We start from the raw sequence: 14,413 nt of genomic DNA on the forward strand, positions 1-14,413 counted from the left end.
CAGTCTTTTTACGTGGTGATATTGTCTTCTGTGCTAGTTCCCTGCCATTTGTTCGTTTCACCGGTGGCATATTTACTGTTAATTTTTTGGTTTCGTCTTCTGTTAAGTTTCCCATATTGTAAGCATACAGTTCCGTTGAGTGACGAATCTGCCTGTTGCAAGCAGTTAACAGAGATCAGTGACGGTACAGTGAGCTGAATCATGACTGAATGATGGTTGACTGTTGTGCCGTGTTGACAGAGCTGGTTGTTGCGCTGCGTTGGTAGTCGATAATTCACGTCAATCGATACCATCGTCTCAAACGACGAATTTTGTAATCTTTATCTAATCAACACAACAGCGTGGTCGGCTTTGAAGCATGTCACTGTCACGCATTCCCCTGTGTTAGGAAAAGAAAGTGTGTAGTGGTGGTTACGAATGCAGGGATTTCTTACGACCGTGTAGTGTACAAATGAGTTTTGTTGTTGGTAACGACGTTAGAAATAAGCAATGTGGTTCTCTCTGTTATCTTCTAATAGTGGTTTGTTTCATGGCATTGTTTATGTTTGGTTTCTTCCCGACATCATACTTGCAATCCCGTAAGGCAACAAAAGATGATATTCCTTATTTTGTCGGCAATACTAGGTGCGTAAATATAGAACAGCTTTAATGAATATTGTATGATCGTTTGTGTCTTGAAATTCGAGGCTATAGATTCGTAAATATTACATATTAAAGGCATCGAAAAATTTCCTATCTCATAGATCTGAATGTTATTAGAATCTAATAACTATAGAACAAAAAATGTACCGCATTATTCAGAGACTGCGTTTGTGTTGTAGGGTGAATGCAAGTGCTTTATACAAACCGCTTGTAAAAAAATTGATAATAATCATAATAGATGCCTTAAGAGTGGACTTTGTTGAAGGGGAAACTGGGCTGAGAAACATGCCTTACACTGCATCTTTGATTAAAGAAAGTGCGGCATGCCAGTACGTAGGAAGAGTTAGCCCACCCACAGTAACAATGCCAAGGATTAAGGTATGTTGATTAAAAGTAGAGGCACAAGTATTTGTGAATCTGTTGACTTTCAAAAGTATTCCATCTATTTTACCGTAATCAAACCAACATATACCAATGAACAGAGACTTTTAGAAATGGAATGAAGTCCGGGCTAAAGGAAGTATATGTTTGTACATATTTTCATCTCTCTGTTCACTTTGAAAGGACATGACATGTTATGTATGTCTACAATCCTAAATAAATAATTCATTTGTCCATAGATTATAAATAAATTATATATTAGTGTTATCAAGAAAGTAATTGCCTACTTGACGTAAGGAGCCTAAAGATAAAGAGGAGGTTAAATATATAGAGAGATGTTTATTGTATTGTCATTTATTTTCTACTCGATTACTTATTATTGGTGTATTGCAGTTGCGTACTGCTGTTCTTTGATCAGTGACTTTTAGCCATTTGTGATAACTGGCTGACAGTCTGTCAGTCATGGACTAGGAGTCTAACAACGAGGGATATTGAGGTACCAAGGGGAAAATGGGTGGCAATGAGGTCAGAGCTGTAGGGATGGTGTTACATATGTGATGTAGTTATAAAATGTAAGTGACTACTGTAATGACTCACAAGAACAGCCTTGGCAAATATATTATTTTCCACAGATCATGTCTCAATTTTGTCATGTTACAATTCAGTTCTCTTCACAATGACACTTAGCAGTATTAATATTGTTAACATTGTGCACATAGGCTTCTTTAGTACTGAGCTTCCTAAATTTCATGTTATTTTGGTCTCTACCTGATAGCTGGCAGTTGGTTTTATGCGTTGAGTGCCACATTCATGGCTCATCTCCATTTGTGATACAACTCAAAAATTGCCTATACCTTCAACATTTTTTTTTGTGCATAAGCCAAATTTATCATCCCTCTGCCTTAATTTTTTTTAATGTAACTAATATGTGTAGCCAACTAACATTTTGTGATACCTGAAACTGACAGCCTCAGTTTTGTCCAGAATTGTATAAAATTAAATGTCTTTATGACTATTGTAAGTGACACAGAATAACAATACAATACTCACTACAATGATCACAATTTCGGAATAGGTGAACAGTGGACTGTTCACTATTTCTCAAGAAGTTTCCAAGTGTAATATGGAACATAAGAGGAGCTGAATATGAGTAAAAGTTTTTCTTTATAATAGTATAACTAATGCCAAAGTAATGTCTACTGCTGGAATTTTCCCAGTAGTATCACAACAGACAGTGACATTTGCATGTATTGATTCTGAAATGTCACCTACATGTATGTCACATGTCTAGATAGTTATCTGCTCTTGCACTGTTATTGCTCTTCTCAAGTTTCAAGACAGTCTGTGAGCCATAATATTTTCATTAAGAGTCCTACCACACTGGGATGCCACAGCAGGTCTGATAGCAGAGATGCCAGACCAAATACCATGGAGCCTGTCGCACCAGGTAGCTAACTGAGTGTGGCGTCTCTGCCGGCAGAACGGCAGCCATAAGGGTCTATTGGCAGCCCTGTTGGTGCTGCCAGTTGAAGACGACGTCTTATGGCTGCTCCCACACCAGGTGGTCAGCAGACCTGCTAAGCGCTACCTGCGACTTAGTTTTTTACACCCATGTGAGCACTATGGATAGATTTGACACGAAGTATTTTATCTGCAAGATTCAGGTGGGATCAACAATTTGGGACACACTATCTCTGAGCTATTCAAACCACAACCTGGGGGGAAAGGTTTTGGGTAATTATAAGTGCAATGAATGAAGCCCAACTCAAAGAATAAGCCCCTCCACTTTACAATCACATTGAAACTACTTAGAACAGCACACTTACTGGACTCGGATCTGTTGCAAATCATGGAAATTATCAATCCGCAGTTTCCTCAGTCTGTTCCTGATGCTACACTCCAATCACAAGAACTTTACATCACAGACAGCACATTTTACTATCCAGGATATGGGTTTTCCTCTAAACTTCTGGACTGAAACAGCACAGCTATGTGTCCTGCTGCAGCAAGTGATGCTAATGGTCCGATACATCAGACATGGTAGATTTATTTTAAGATGTAAGAGTTATAAACCAAAGGGGCAGTTTTCCTACTTTTTGTGTAAAACGTTTGTAAATTGAATTTCGATTTATAATAATACACTTTTCAAATAAAAACTAAAACATCACTCCTATGTGTACTATAAATTTACATCTAGAGCTGTAAACGTCACTGCAGTTTACAAATATTAGCTACAAAGGAGACAGGTGGAAACTCTTTTTTCTGGCAAGCTCCTTTCCTTAAAATGGTGTCCTTTTTTGTCATTTCATCTCGGGAACCCCACCAACTTGAAATTCTCACAAAACAGATGAACTGTAGCACTGTAATTTCTTGTCATTATACAGTGTGTGAAATAACCCATTCGTCACGGTCAGCAGTGAAGGGATGTACCTGGAACTCCTTCTCCTGCATTCTCTTTTTATTTTGAACTAGCATAGGTAATTACTACCTTTCTACAACACAGGAGATCAATAGTGCATATTTCATCAATGCAATTCCTTGTGGCCCCTATGCAGTCCGCATTTGAACTTGTCCCTCTGAATAATGGCGGACATTTTCTTCATATCCAGGATTCCTCAGAATAATATTCCTTAGTTTAGTGACGCACGCTGTACCCACTGAACCAGGTGTTTCTGCCAGATACATTTGCAACTCAGAAAACAAATCTACACCCGCATCTTTCAGTGATAGAAATGTGGACCCTTAAATTTAGTTTTCTGTAGTGTATTCCAAGGCACATTAGCCAACACTAAATCATCAGACAAGTCTGGAGTAAAGCTGCCCACTGCACTGTTTGTCATAGACGAAATTGATGGTTGAATCTGTTGTTTGTTCTTTCTAGTGACACTTTTACAGAATCTTTGTGTTGAAGGAAAAATGGCTTTTTATTGTGACTTACCTAAAATTAAAACAAACAAACAAAGACTAAGAAGATGGTAGTAACAAAAAAATAAGAATGTGATAATGTAAAATGTAAACTGTAATTGAATCGAATATCCATGTCGGTAAACTAATTTTAAATTCCAATTTGAAAATCCAAGGAAAGAAGTCAAGCAGGAAGATTAGCAGATGATGGAAATGGTATAAAAGAACGTCTGTTTACTTACTTTTTTACAGGCTTTGTAAAAAATGATGCTGCCATCAGTCATGAAATTGGAGTCTTCAGCAGTCCATAGCCAGAAAAGACCAGATTGATGATTTCTGTTTAGGCATGACAGTTTCATTTAGAGCACACTACTCAATGCGAGCCAACCCACCACACAACTTTACTGCATAACTACAAAAATAGATTGATTCAAGTGTCACCGATTTGTTCCTTTAGTACGCCTCCCTATTGTTGGATGGCACTTAAGTAAGGGCTGGCTGGGTTTGTTCCAATGTGGTGGCATGTGGAAATGTCAAAATGAATGCACAGTGTTGGTTTCAATGCAACCTGTATTTCTTATACCTTCCAAACTACTAAAATATTGGTCTCTGGTGTCACTTATAGAGCAGCATGCTGACACATTATCATGTTATAAAGATAAGTGACAGTGTGGTATACATATTCTTGATTTCAGTGCAGTGTACAAATTTATTATGTCTCTTCTTAAAGTGTGAGAGTCGACATTGTTGATTTTCCTTAGTATTAATTTTCTGTGATAGTGTTGTTTAGCCCTTTTAAGGCCTTTTTAGGTTCTCTAAGGCTAAAACCTACAAATCTGGGCTCTGGAGATGAGCATCGATGAAAAGTGCATACCAAAATTAGCTCTTTATTGTACCACCTCAGGAAGGTGCACTATGGGATATTTTTTTTTTTTTTTTTTTGAAGTATTGAGATTATGTTTGTAGAACCTGTTACTGGTTGTTAATGACAGATTGTGTAAATACGTCTTACACAATATGACAATGGTAGTATATTTAAGAATTTATGGCCCTTTTCCGGCTAATGAAATAATAATAGTAATAATAATAATAATATGATGATGATGATGATGATGATTATAGCAGGTAAGTGTCCTGTAAACACAATAAAACTTGGCACTTTTCTGGGAGTGAAGGAATCTGTGAAAATTTGATGAGTTCAGTTTTCTGTGAATCCGCCTGTGGCCATTTTTAGCTACTAAATAATACAATATGCTGTAACATTGTAGGAAGCACTGTGAAATGCAGTGATGCAGTGTTGATTCCAGTGTGCTGCCTGCCACACAAGAAAGAGGTGGGGCTTGCTACCACCCCCCCCCCCCCCTTTCACACACACACACACACAGCAGCCAGTAGGCTAGGCACTGATAATGTGTTTATGCTTCCAGCATCCCCACAAAAGAGGCCAAATTCTATTGTGCATATAGTGTGTGTGTGTGTGTGTGTGTGTGTGTGTGTAATAAAGTCCCCAAATTAATTGTAATAATTTTAAATTACATGTATCAAAGGTTCTGCACTCACCTACCTAAAATTTAAGTCGTAGCACTCTCTTTACTAACTGTATGGAAATTCAGTTTTTTTTATTTTTTAATGCTTATTGTTAAACTAGAGTAGGTCTGATGAGTGAACCTGTGAAGTGTAGAATAATTCATGAGCTGCCCATTTTCAGTCTCTTGTATCTGTCAATCCTAAGGGCCCGGGTTTGATTCCCGGCTGGGTCGGAAATTTTCTCCGCTCAAGGACTGGGTGTTGTGTTGTCCTAATCATCATCATTTCATCCTCATCGCCGCGCAAGTCACCGAAGTGGCGTCAAATCGAAAGACTTGCACCAGATGAGCAGTCTACCTGACGGGAGGCCCTTGTCACACGACATTTCATTTCATCTATCATAACTGCTATTGCATGGACGTGTCTACCAGTGCTAGTACTAACATCTCTGCTATTACTAGCATTTGGAAATGCCTATATTTTAAGGTCTGCTTCAGACAAGAATGTGTGTACAAAGGATGAACTGTCAGGGTAGATTTGTATTTACCATCTAACTACCCTTGCAAATGTTTGTCCCACTATGTCTATACCATTTCACCTGAATCCAGAGCTATACTCAAAGTTCAAGTTCAAATGTGCCCTCTTTTGAACTGATGCTAAACTGTAACCAAAGAGGAAAGCAAAATATGTAAATAAGTATTGCATTGCAACTCACCGATTAAAAGGGTTGCTGTCTCCTATTTTATGATTAGTGATTATTTTTTATTTGCGTATTATATTTCATCATAGCTTTTCCATCATGCAAGAGTAATGTGTAAGAATGTCGACATTGCGAGCTTGCTGTTTAAATGGAGAAGAGCAGGCCAAGATAGAAAATTGTGTTTGGTGTTATGAATAATAGTTCACCTCCACAGCTGAGTGGTCAGCATATCTGACTACCACGCCCAGAACCCATGTGCAATTCCTGGCATCACCAGGGATTATTTCTGGGTGTGAGTACTGGAATAATGTCCTTTCAATGTCATGATGTCAATTGAGGAGCTACTTGAATGGGAAGTTGTGGCTCCAAAGTCTGGAAAGCCATCAATGTCTTGGAGAGCTGTGTGATGTCACGCCGTACTGTATTCAAATGAGGTCTTTGTTGAAACATCGCAGATATGTTAATTAATTGTTGCATTCACAGAGCACGCTGTAAAGAATAATAATAACACTTTCTGCCAGCAGGCAAAAATATTATACTATAAGCAGTTGGAATGCGAAATTTTTCCCGTTTTGATGTCAGTATACTGTTTGTTGCTTAGTGACGTGTTTTGATTTCTTTTGTGAAGTGATTGTTGGTGCAAAGGGCTAAGAATGTTGAAGTTTTCCATGTGACACACAATGACTATTGATGAGAAAGACTGTGCACTGGCGGTAATGTTGCTTTATCAGATTGGCAGCAGTAGCAGTGCTGTATTGCAGGAACGTTGCCAACAGGCACAGCTATGAAGACCCCCATGTCAATAAATGGGCTAAAGAATATGACCTATAAATGTGGAAAAACAGGTGAATTAGGTGGTGGGGCACAGAGAGGGTCAGCCTCATTCCCTTGGCAGATGTGGATAAAGTTGCTGTAACTATAGCTGACCATGCAGCACACACCTGAAATTCTGCAACCAGTGCTCGAGCTGTGTCATGGGAATTCTCTTCACCATTCTCAGGAGTTCAAAAGATTTTGCAGTGCATTTTACACTGGTATCTCTATAAGATTCAGAATATGCACCAAATGAAACTCCAAGATAGGCTGCAGTGGCATGACTTTGCCCTTCGCTCTTTTTTACGCATGGAAATGAATGGCACATTTTACTCTGCACAGTGCTGTGAATGCGCAGGACTGTCACGTATTGGGTTTTGCTCTGCCATATGCTGTGCAGCAACATCCATTGCACTCAGTTAACATGACTGTGTGGTGTGGTTTCACAAGCTCCTTCATTCGCGATCAGTTTTTCTTCGAGGAGATGACACGTCACTGGTCTGTTATGTGTACAGTGACATCTCACATTATAAGGCCCTTTTTGTGGAACATGTGGTTCCAGCTTTGTGAGAATGCAAGTGTGTCCACATGACTATTGTCGTGCAAGATTGGGTGGTAACATGTCACTTGCCATGTGAAAGATTTGCTTCAAGAAACCTTTGCTACCAACCACATCATATCTAGGCAGTTTCAAGATGTGTGGTCTTCAAGATACTCTGACTGCAATCCTTGTGACTTATGGTTAAGGTTGTACCTGAAAGATCATGTTGCTCAGGGATGTATCTGGACTCTTCCTAATCTGAAGGATAATATATGATGACATATCACTCTGATTACAGCAGGTATGCAGTGAGCAACTGTCGACCATACTATGTTATCGATGCAGCATAACCTAATAAATATGCTAGAACCAGTGTTGTTATGGGTTTGATTGTTCCTTTCCTTTTTGTGTAGCCGCACCACATTCTTACTGCTTATTGCGTCATTTTTTCATCTAGTGGCAGATAGTGGAATTATTACTATTTTTTTCCCCAGCATCCTGTGTTAACCTGACACAGTATTGAATAAAACAAGAAAAAATAACAATGTACATTAATTGTGCTCTATCTTGGAAAACATTCAGAATAGGAAACAAGTCCATACAAAGGCTTTTTATTTATTTATTTATTTTTTTCAACTGATCATTCCTGTCATATCCCTGAATATTGACCATTCCTCTGTATGTACATATGTGGCAAAAATGTTTTTTATGAGTAATAATTAAGTTTGCATTAGTATTAGAGGAGAAAACTTGTAAGGACAGACAAAACTAGAGAAATCTGAAAGAAAAGAACGCTATGCAGAGATGTAGAGAATAATACATGGTAGGAATTAATGTATGATGTCATCACCAGTCATAAGACTGGTGTCAGTAAAAAAAATGCTGCAGCAAAACAGGAATGTAACCGGTACAAATACAATTATTATTGATATGCAAAAAGTAAAATTATTGGCATTTAGTTGAGCGGTTTACTTTTGCAATATTCTTTGAGAACTGTAATTGTTTTCCTATAGCTCCAAATTGTCCTACGTAATTTTATCAATTTGCTCATGTAGAATGCACTAATATGGAACGTCTGGCTTTACTTCACAAAGACTGGATTCTGAACCTAAAAACCAGTTGTCTGTTACAATTAGAAATGCCGAAGATGCAGCACAAAGCAAAGAATGCAGACTTACTAAAATACAGAAAGTAACTATCAGTCACAAAGTGGTTGAAGTCAGTTTCACATCTGTAGCCATTGAAATATAACTGTTTAACTGTTTCTCTGGAATATATTAGTCTGGTCTGTATATAAAGCAACAGTATGGGTCCAGCTCAAGAGGGTAAAACTCTATTTTTATCCCCAACTGTCCACTTACAAACAAACCTGTAGTACAGCAATGGGCACCTGCATGGCACCATCCAATGCCAACCTATTCTTGGGCCAACTAGAGGAATTATTCCTAACCACCCAGAATCTCAAACTCCTCACCTGGTTCAGATTCATTGACAACATTGTCCAAAATCTCAATCTTCTACCCCATTCACTTCTCTTGGTCCTCTACCCATAGCCATCACGTCTGTAGTGGTAAACAACCCCTCTACATATGTGCCAAGGGACAGATTTCTCACGTGTTGTATCTCCAGTCACTTAACACACCTGGCTACAAAAGAACTTGTGACTCCGTGCCAGCTGGGACTGGAGCAACTGCATCACATTCTCTGCAGGGTTTTGACTACATCTCATTGTATCCTAAAATGAGGAATATCCTCCCTACTATCCTTCCCACATCTTCCACTGTAGTATTCCATCACCCATCAAACTTTGCAATATTCTTGTCCATTCTTATTCCACCACTGCTCCCGACCTCTTGTTTCATGGTTCATATCCTTGCAATAGAACTAGATGCAAGACCTGGTCCATACATCATCTGATCACCAGTTACTCCAGTCCAGTTACAGGCATTCCTATCCCATCAAAGGCAGGTAGTCATGCAATCTACAAACTAAGCTGCAACCATTGTGCTGCTTTTTACGTGGTAATGACAATCAACGAGCTGCCTATCCTCATAAATGGCCACTGGCAAACTGTGGCCAAGAAACAGTTGGGCCACCCAGTTGCTGAACATGCTGCCCAATACAATGTTCTTCACTTTAATGACCACAGCCTGTGCCATCTGGAGCCTTCCTACCAACACCAACTTTTCTGTGTTATGCGGGTGGGAACTATCCCTGCAATATATCTATGTTCCCAGTAACCCCCTGACAAACCTTGTTAGTCCACGTCCTTCACCTACCTATCCCTTCCGTGCTCTCATTCCAGCACTAAACAGCCTTCTATTCCACCAACACACCCATTATTCTTTTTTCTCTCCTGACTCCCGACCTTCCTCCATCCCAAACCTGCCATCCCTCCTCCTCCTCACCCATCCCCCTTATCTCCACAACCCATGCCAGATTGTTTCTCTCTTGATAAGCTGTTGCAGTTCACAGTCCTTACTCAGTGACCAGAGTCAGTGGGCATGTGCATGTGTAAATGAGTGCCTGTGCTTTCTTCTTTAGAAGGAGGTCTTTTGTCTGAAAGCTCATATGTATAGCAGTCTTTTGCCTGTCTGTGACTCAGTGTCTCCTATATATGACGAGTAAGAAAGCATCCTTTTCACAATATTGTCTGCCTTATAGATTTGATACAGGTGAACTCACAGCCATTACATTCATTAACCTAGGAGCAAGTTATGGAACAATCACAAGACATTATTCAGGGACCTATATACTTTCTCAGGAGATTGCTGATGAATTACCATCACATAATGTTCATTGGAAAGATGTCACTTTGAAGAGCAATAATTGCTGATGGAAGCATCAGAAAGGGCTCTCTTAGGATTATGTGCTGGCTCTGCAGTTGCATGATATTGTTAAGTGAATGATCAATATTATGAGAAGGAGAGTTGCTACTCACCATATAGCGGAGATGCTGAGTCGCAGATATACACAACAAAATGATTTTCACACTTGTAGCTTGCGGCCAATGGCCTTCGACAACAATAGACACACATACGCGCACACGCACATACACACTCACACAAACGCAGCTCACACACACGACTGCAGTCTCAGGTAACTGGTGTGGTTTCAGTTGCCTGAGACTGCAGTTGTGTGTGTGTGTGTGTGTGTGTGTGTGTGTGTGTGTATTGTTAACAAAGGCTATTGGCCAAAAGCTTTAAGTGTGAAAATCTTTTTGTTATGCCTATCTGTGACTCAGCATCTCCACTATATGGTGAGTAGCAACTTTCCTTCTCATAATATTGTTACATTCCAACCTGGATTTTCCATAAGTGAATGATCAGTCAGACATGAGATGAGATTTTTAATAGGTGACACAATAATTGTTGCCCAGCGTCAAACAAGTGAGTAGATCAAAATTGAATTAAAAATCTCGCAAATTATTATGATATGAACACTTGGCACTAGACAAATCTGTGCTTACCACCAGAGAAACAAATAGAAAAGTAAATGTGAAACATGGAGGAGAGCTGCTGTCCCACTGTGACATCCCCAAATATCTGTTGACAGAGCCCAGTCATCTTCAGAGCTTGCTGTAAGGTTTAAGTGTTAATTGCCTTGGAGTGACATCATCTGCAAACTGTTTAGGAGCATTTAGGTTCAAAAATGGTTCAAATGGCTCTGAGCACTATGGGACTTAACTTCTGAGGTCATCAGTCCCCTAGAACTTAGAACTACTTAAACCTAACTAACCTAAGGACATCACACACATCCATGCCCGAGGCAGGATTCGAACCTGCGACCGTAGCAGTCGCGCGGTTCCAGACTGTAGCACCTAGAACCGCTCGGCCACTCCGGCCGGCGAGCATTTAGGGTATGCAGCTTATGGTCTAGCAGCATTTCCTCTATGCTTCTCTGAATTATAGTGTAGGAACACTGCTGATTCAGCAATCATTTTTACTGCTCGGAAAGAAATGGTGTATTGTCACAGTATGCCTGTGACCAACATCATTTGTCATGAAATAACACTTTGTGGGTGTAGCAACCTCACATTTCAGAAAAAAAAAAATTGTTAAATTCCATAGAGCTATTTTAAAATATTTCATGACAGTAACTGACCAATAATAGCAGCAGTTGTTGTAACAATAATAGTGGGACAGCCTAATAAATAAATTTCAAATTGTGAATAATGGGTGGGGAACAGGGAAAGTGGGTCTGTAATATTTTGCAAGGGATCAGCGTGGAATTCCTGTAGAAAATTTTATAAAGCCAGAGATAGCTGGCCATTCAACAGTCCTGAAAGTCGTAAAGTATCTTAACTTTATTTTAATAACAATCACTGTTCAAAGGAGGCACTGCGGACTTGTCAAAAATTGCGACATTTACGTATTGCAGAAGTGTACTGATAACCACCACAAATGGAATTGGCTTGCAAATTATTCAAAGCAAAAAGCTGAATCCTTCATTAAAAAAAGACCCTCATATTATACAATTCCAAAGAAATATAATGGCATATTTGGCAGAAGTAGAGATCAGTCAACTCCCACTGGCCGAGACTCCATGTGTGAAATTTCTGGGCATCCAAAATGTTTACATGCAGTCATATTACTTTCACTCAGTACTCTCATATTGCATAATGTATTGGTGAGTGGGATACAGCTAAGGTCAAAAAAGTATATATTCTACAGACGGGAATAGGAAGAATATAAGGTAAAGTTGATTACCAAATATTTTACAGATGATTCTTAAACTTTCATTGTCACAGTACTAGAAGTAAAACTAATTTCCCTGCCTAGGATTCAGAATGGAGTTTTATATTTTGGTCAGTTAGTTTATAACAGGATGCTAATAGGCATCATCAGTAAATGGAATCCCAGAAATTGAAAGACAAAGTAAAAGATTAGCTATTAACTTCTTCTGTACAGACAGCTGATAATGTTCTGTGTAAAGTTACATAAGTGCTTTTTTTAAGCATTATACATTTACACTTCTTTTATAATTGTCAGTACAAGTACTGGGTTGTTATAATTAAACTGGCATTGTTCTGAGTGCTTCAATGTCACCTGTACACATCACAGGATGCTGAAACATTTTAGGTATGTTCATTAACCAGTGCGCTCATGGAGTGTGTTGAAGAAAATAATAGTTCCACATTCTGCCACGAGGTGAAAATATGGTGCTGGAAGCAATCAGACTGGTGTGGCACAATAAAAGAGGAGGAACAATCAAACTCATGGTAATGGTGCTTGTGGCTTATTTATTAGAATGTGGTAACAATTTCCATCATCTGTTCAGTAAGGGCTACTGACTCATCAACATGCTGCATCCATAACACTGCATGGTTGACAAGTGCTCGCTACATATCCTGTGCAATCAGAGTGGCATGTCATCATATGCTATCCTTCAGATTAGGAATAGTCCACATACATCCCTGTTAGACATGATCTTTTAGATACCCCTCAACCACAATTCCCATGGATTTTGGTCAGGGACTCTGGAAAGCAACACTTGTTGAAATTGCCTTGAGATGATGTGGTTGTTGTGGAAGGTTTCTCGAAGCAAATCTTTTATGTAGCAAGTGACATTTAGTGTTGCCCCATCTTGCAGGAAAATAGTGGTGTGGACACAGTTGCATTTTTGCAAAGCTGGAATCGCATGTGCAAGGAGTTCCTGATAATGTGCAGAAATCACTGTACACCTAACAGGGCCGTGAGGTGTCATCTCGTTGAAGAAAAATGGATCAAGAATGAAGGAGCTTGTGAAGTCACACCTCAAGAGTCGCATAAGCTGAATGCGGAGTACATTCCAGTACAACATGTGACATGATTGAATCCAATATGTGACAGTTCTGTGCATTTAAGGCACCGTGCAGAGCAAGATGTGCTTTGCCCATCCAAAGAATATCCCTTGGCCACATGTCATCCATTTCCAGGCGTGACAAAAAAAACAATGTAGGGCATTGTAACCTACATTGCGGCTTCATTTGGTGCATTCTGAATCTTTTAGGGATACCAGTGTACAATGCACCACGAAATCTTTTGAACTGCTGATCAGGGGGAAGAGAATTCCCATGACACAGCTCAAGCACTGGTTGCAGAATTTGAGGCATGTGATGCATGGTCGGTTGTAGCTACAGGAACTTCATCAACAACTGCTGTGGGAATGAGCCTGGTCATCTTGCTGCTGCACCACCTAATTCACCTGTTTCTTCGATTTTCTAGATCATATTCTTTAGCCCATTTATTGACATGGGGGCTCTTCGCAGCTGCCTCTGTTGATGCTATTTCCGTAACGCAGCAGTGCTGTTGCAGGCGTTCTGATGAAACAACTTTACCATGAGTGTACCATCTTTCTTCACGATAGCCATTAAATTTCACATGGGAAACTTCAACATTGTTTCCAGAATAAGATTTTCACTCTGCAGCGGAGTGTGCGCTGATATGAAACTTCCTGGCAGATTAAAACTGTGTGCCCGACCGAGACTCGAACTCGGGACCTTTCTGAGCTACCGAAGCACGACCCACGCCCGGTCTCACAGCTTTACTTCTGCCAATATCTCGTCTCCTACCTTCCAAACGTTACATTTGAGGCTTTAATGAAATGAATTGGTTACACATGTATCATTCAAAGTATTTTCCATCGCTGGCCACTACGTTCTCCCATCTTTCGGTAGTCTTCAAATCCCGCGTCAAAAAAATTGTTCACCTTTTGAAGCGATCTATGAATCAATCCAATTTGTGACTTCTTCATGAGATTAGAAGTGTTGGTCAGCCAGGCTGTGTGCCATTGATCTAAACAGGTGATGGTCAGAGGGAGCAATGTCTGTAGAATACGGCGGGTGGGATAGGATTTCCCATTTTAATATTTTCAAGTACTTTTTGACCTCTTCTGCAATGTGGGGTCGAGCATTGTCATGCTTC

General features: G+C 39.7%; 1 protein-coding gene across 1 annotated transcript in view; it reads left to right on the forward strand.

The window, feature by feature from the left end:
• Positions 1 to 254: 254 nt before the first annotated feature.
• The window catches only part of LOC124616536 (GPI ethanolamine phosphate transferase 2), a 91,735-nt gene continuing 77,576 nt past the window's right edge, over positions 255 to 14,413 (forward strand). The window contains exons 1-2 of the mRNA XM_047144853.1: positions 255 to 624; positions 822 to 1,020. Coding sequence (XP_047000809.1) covers positions 452 to 624; positions 822 to 1,020 — 372 coding nt within the window. The 5' untranslated portion in view covers positions 255 to 451. The remainder of the gene's footprint in view (positions 625 to 821; positions 1,021 to 14,413) is intronic.

The sequence above is a fragment of the Schistocerca americana genome, chromosome 5, assembly GCF_021461395.2.
Source record: "Schistocerca americana isolate TAMUIC-IGC-003095 chromosome 5, iqSchAmer2.1, whole genome shotgun sequence".
Lineage (NCBI taxonomy): Eukaryota > Metazoa > Arthropoda > Insecta > Orthoptera > Acrididae > Schistocerca > Schistocerca americana.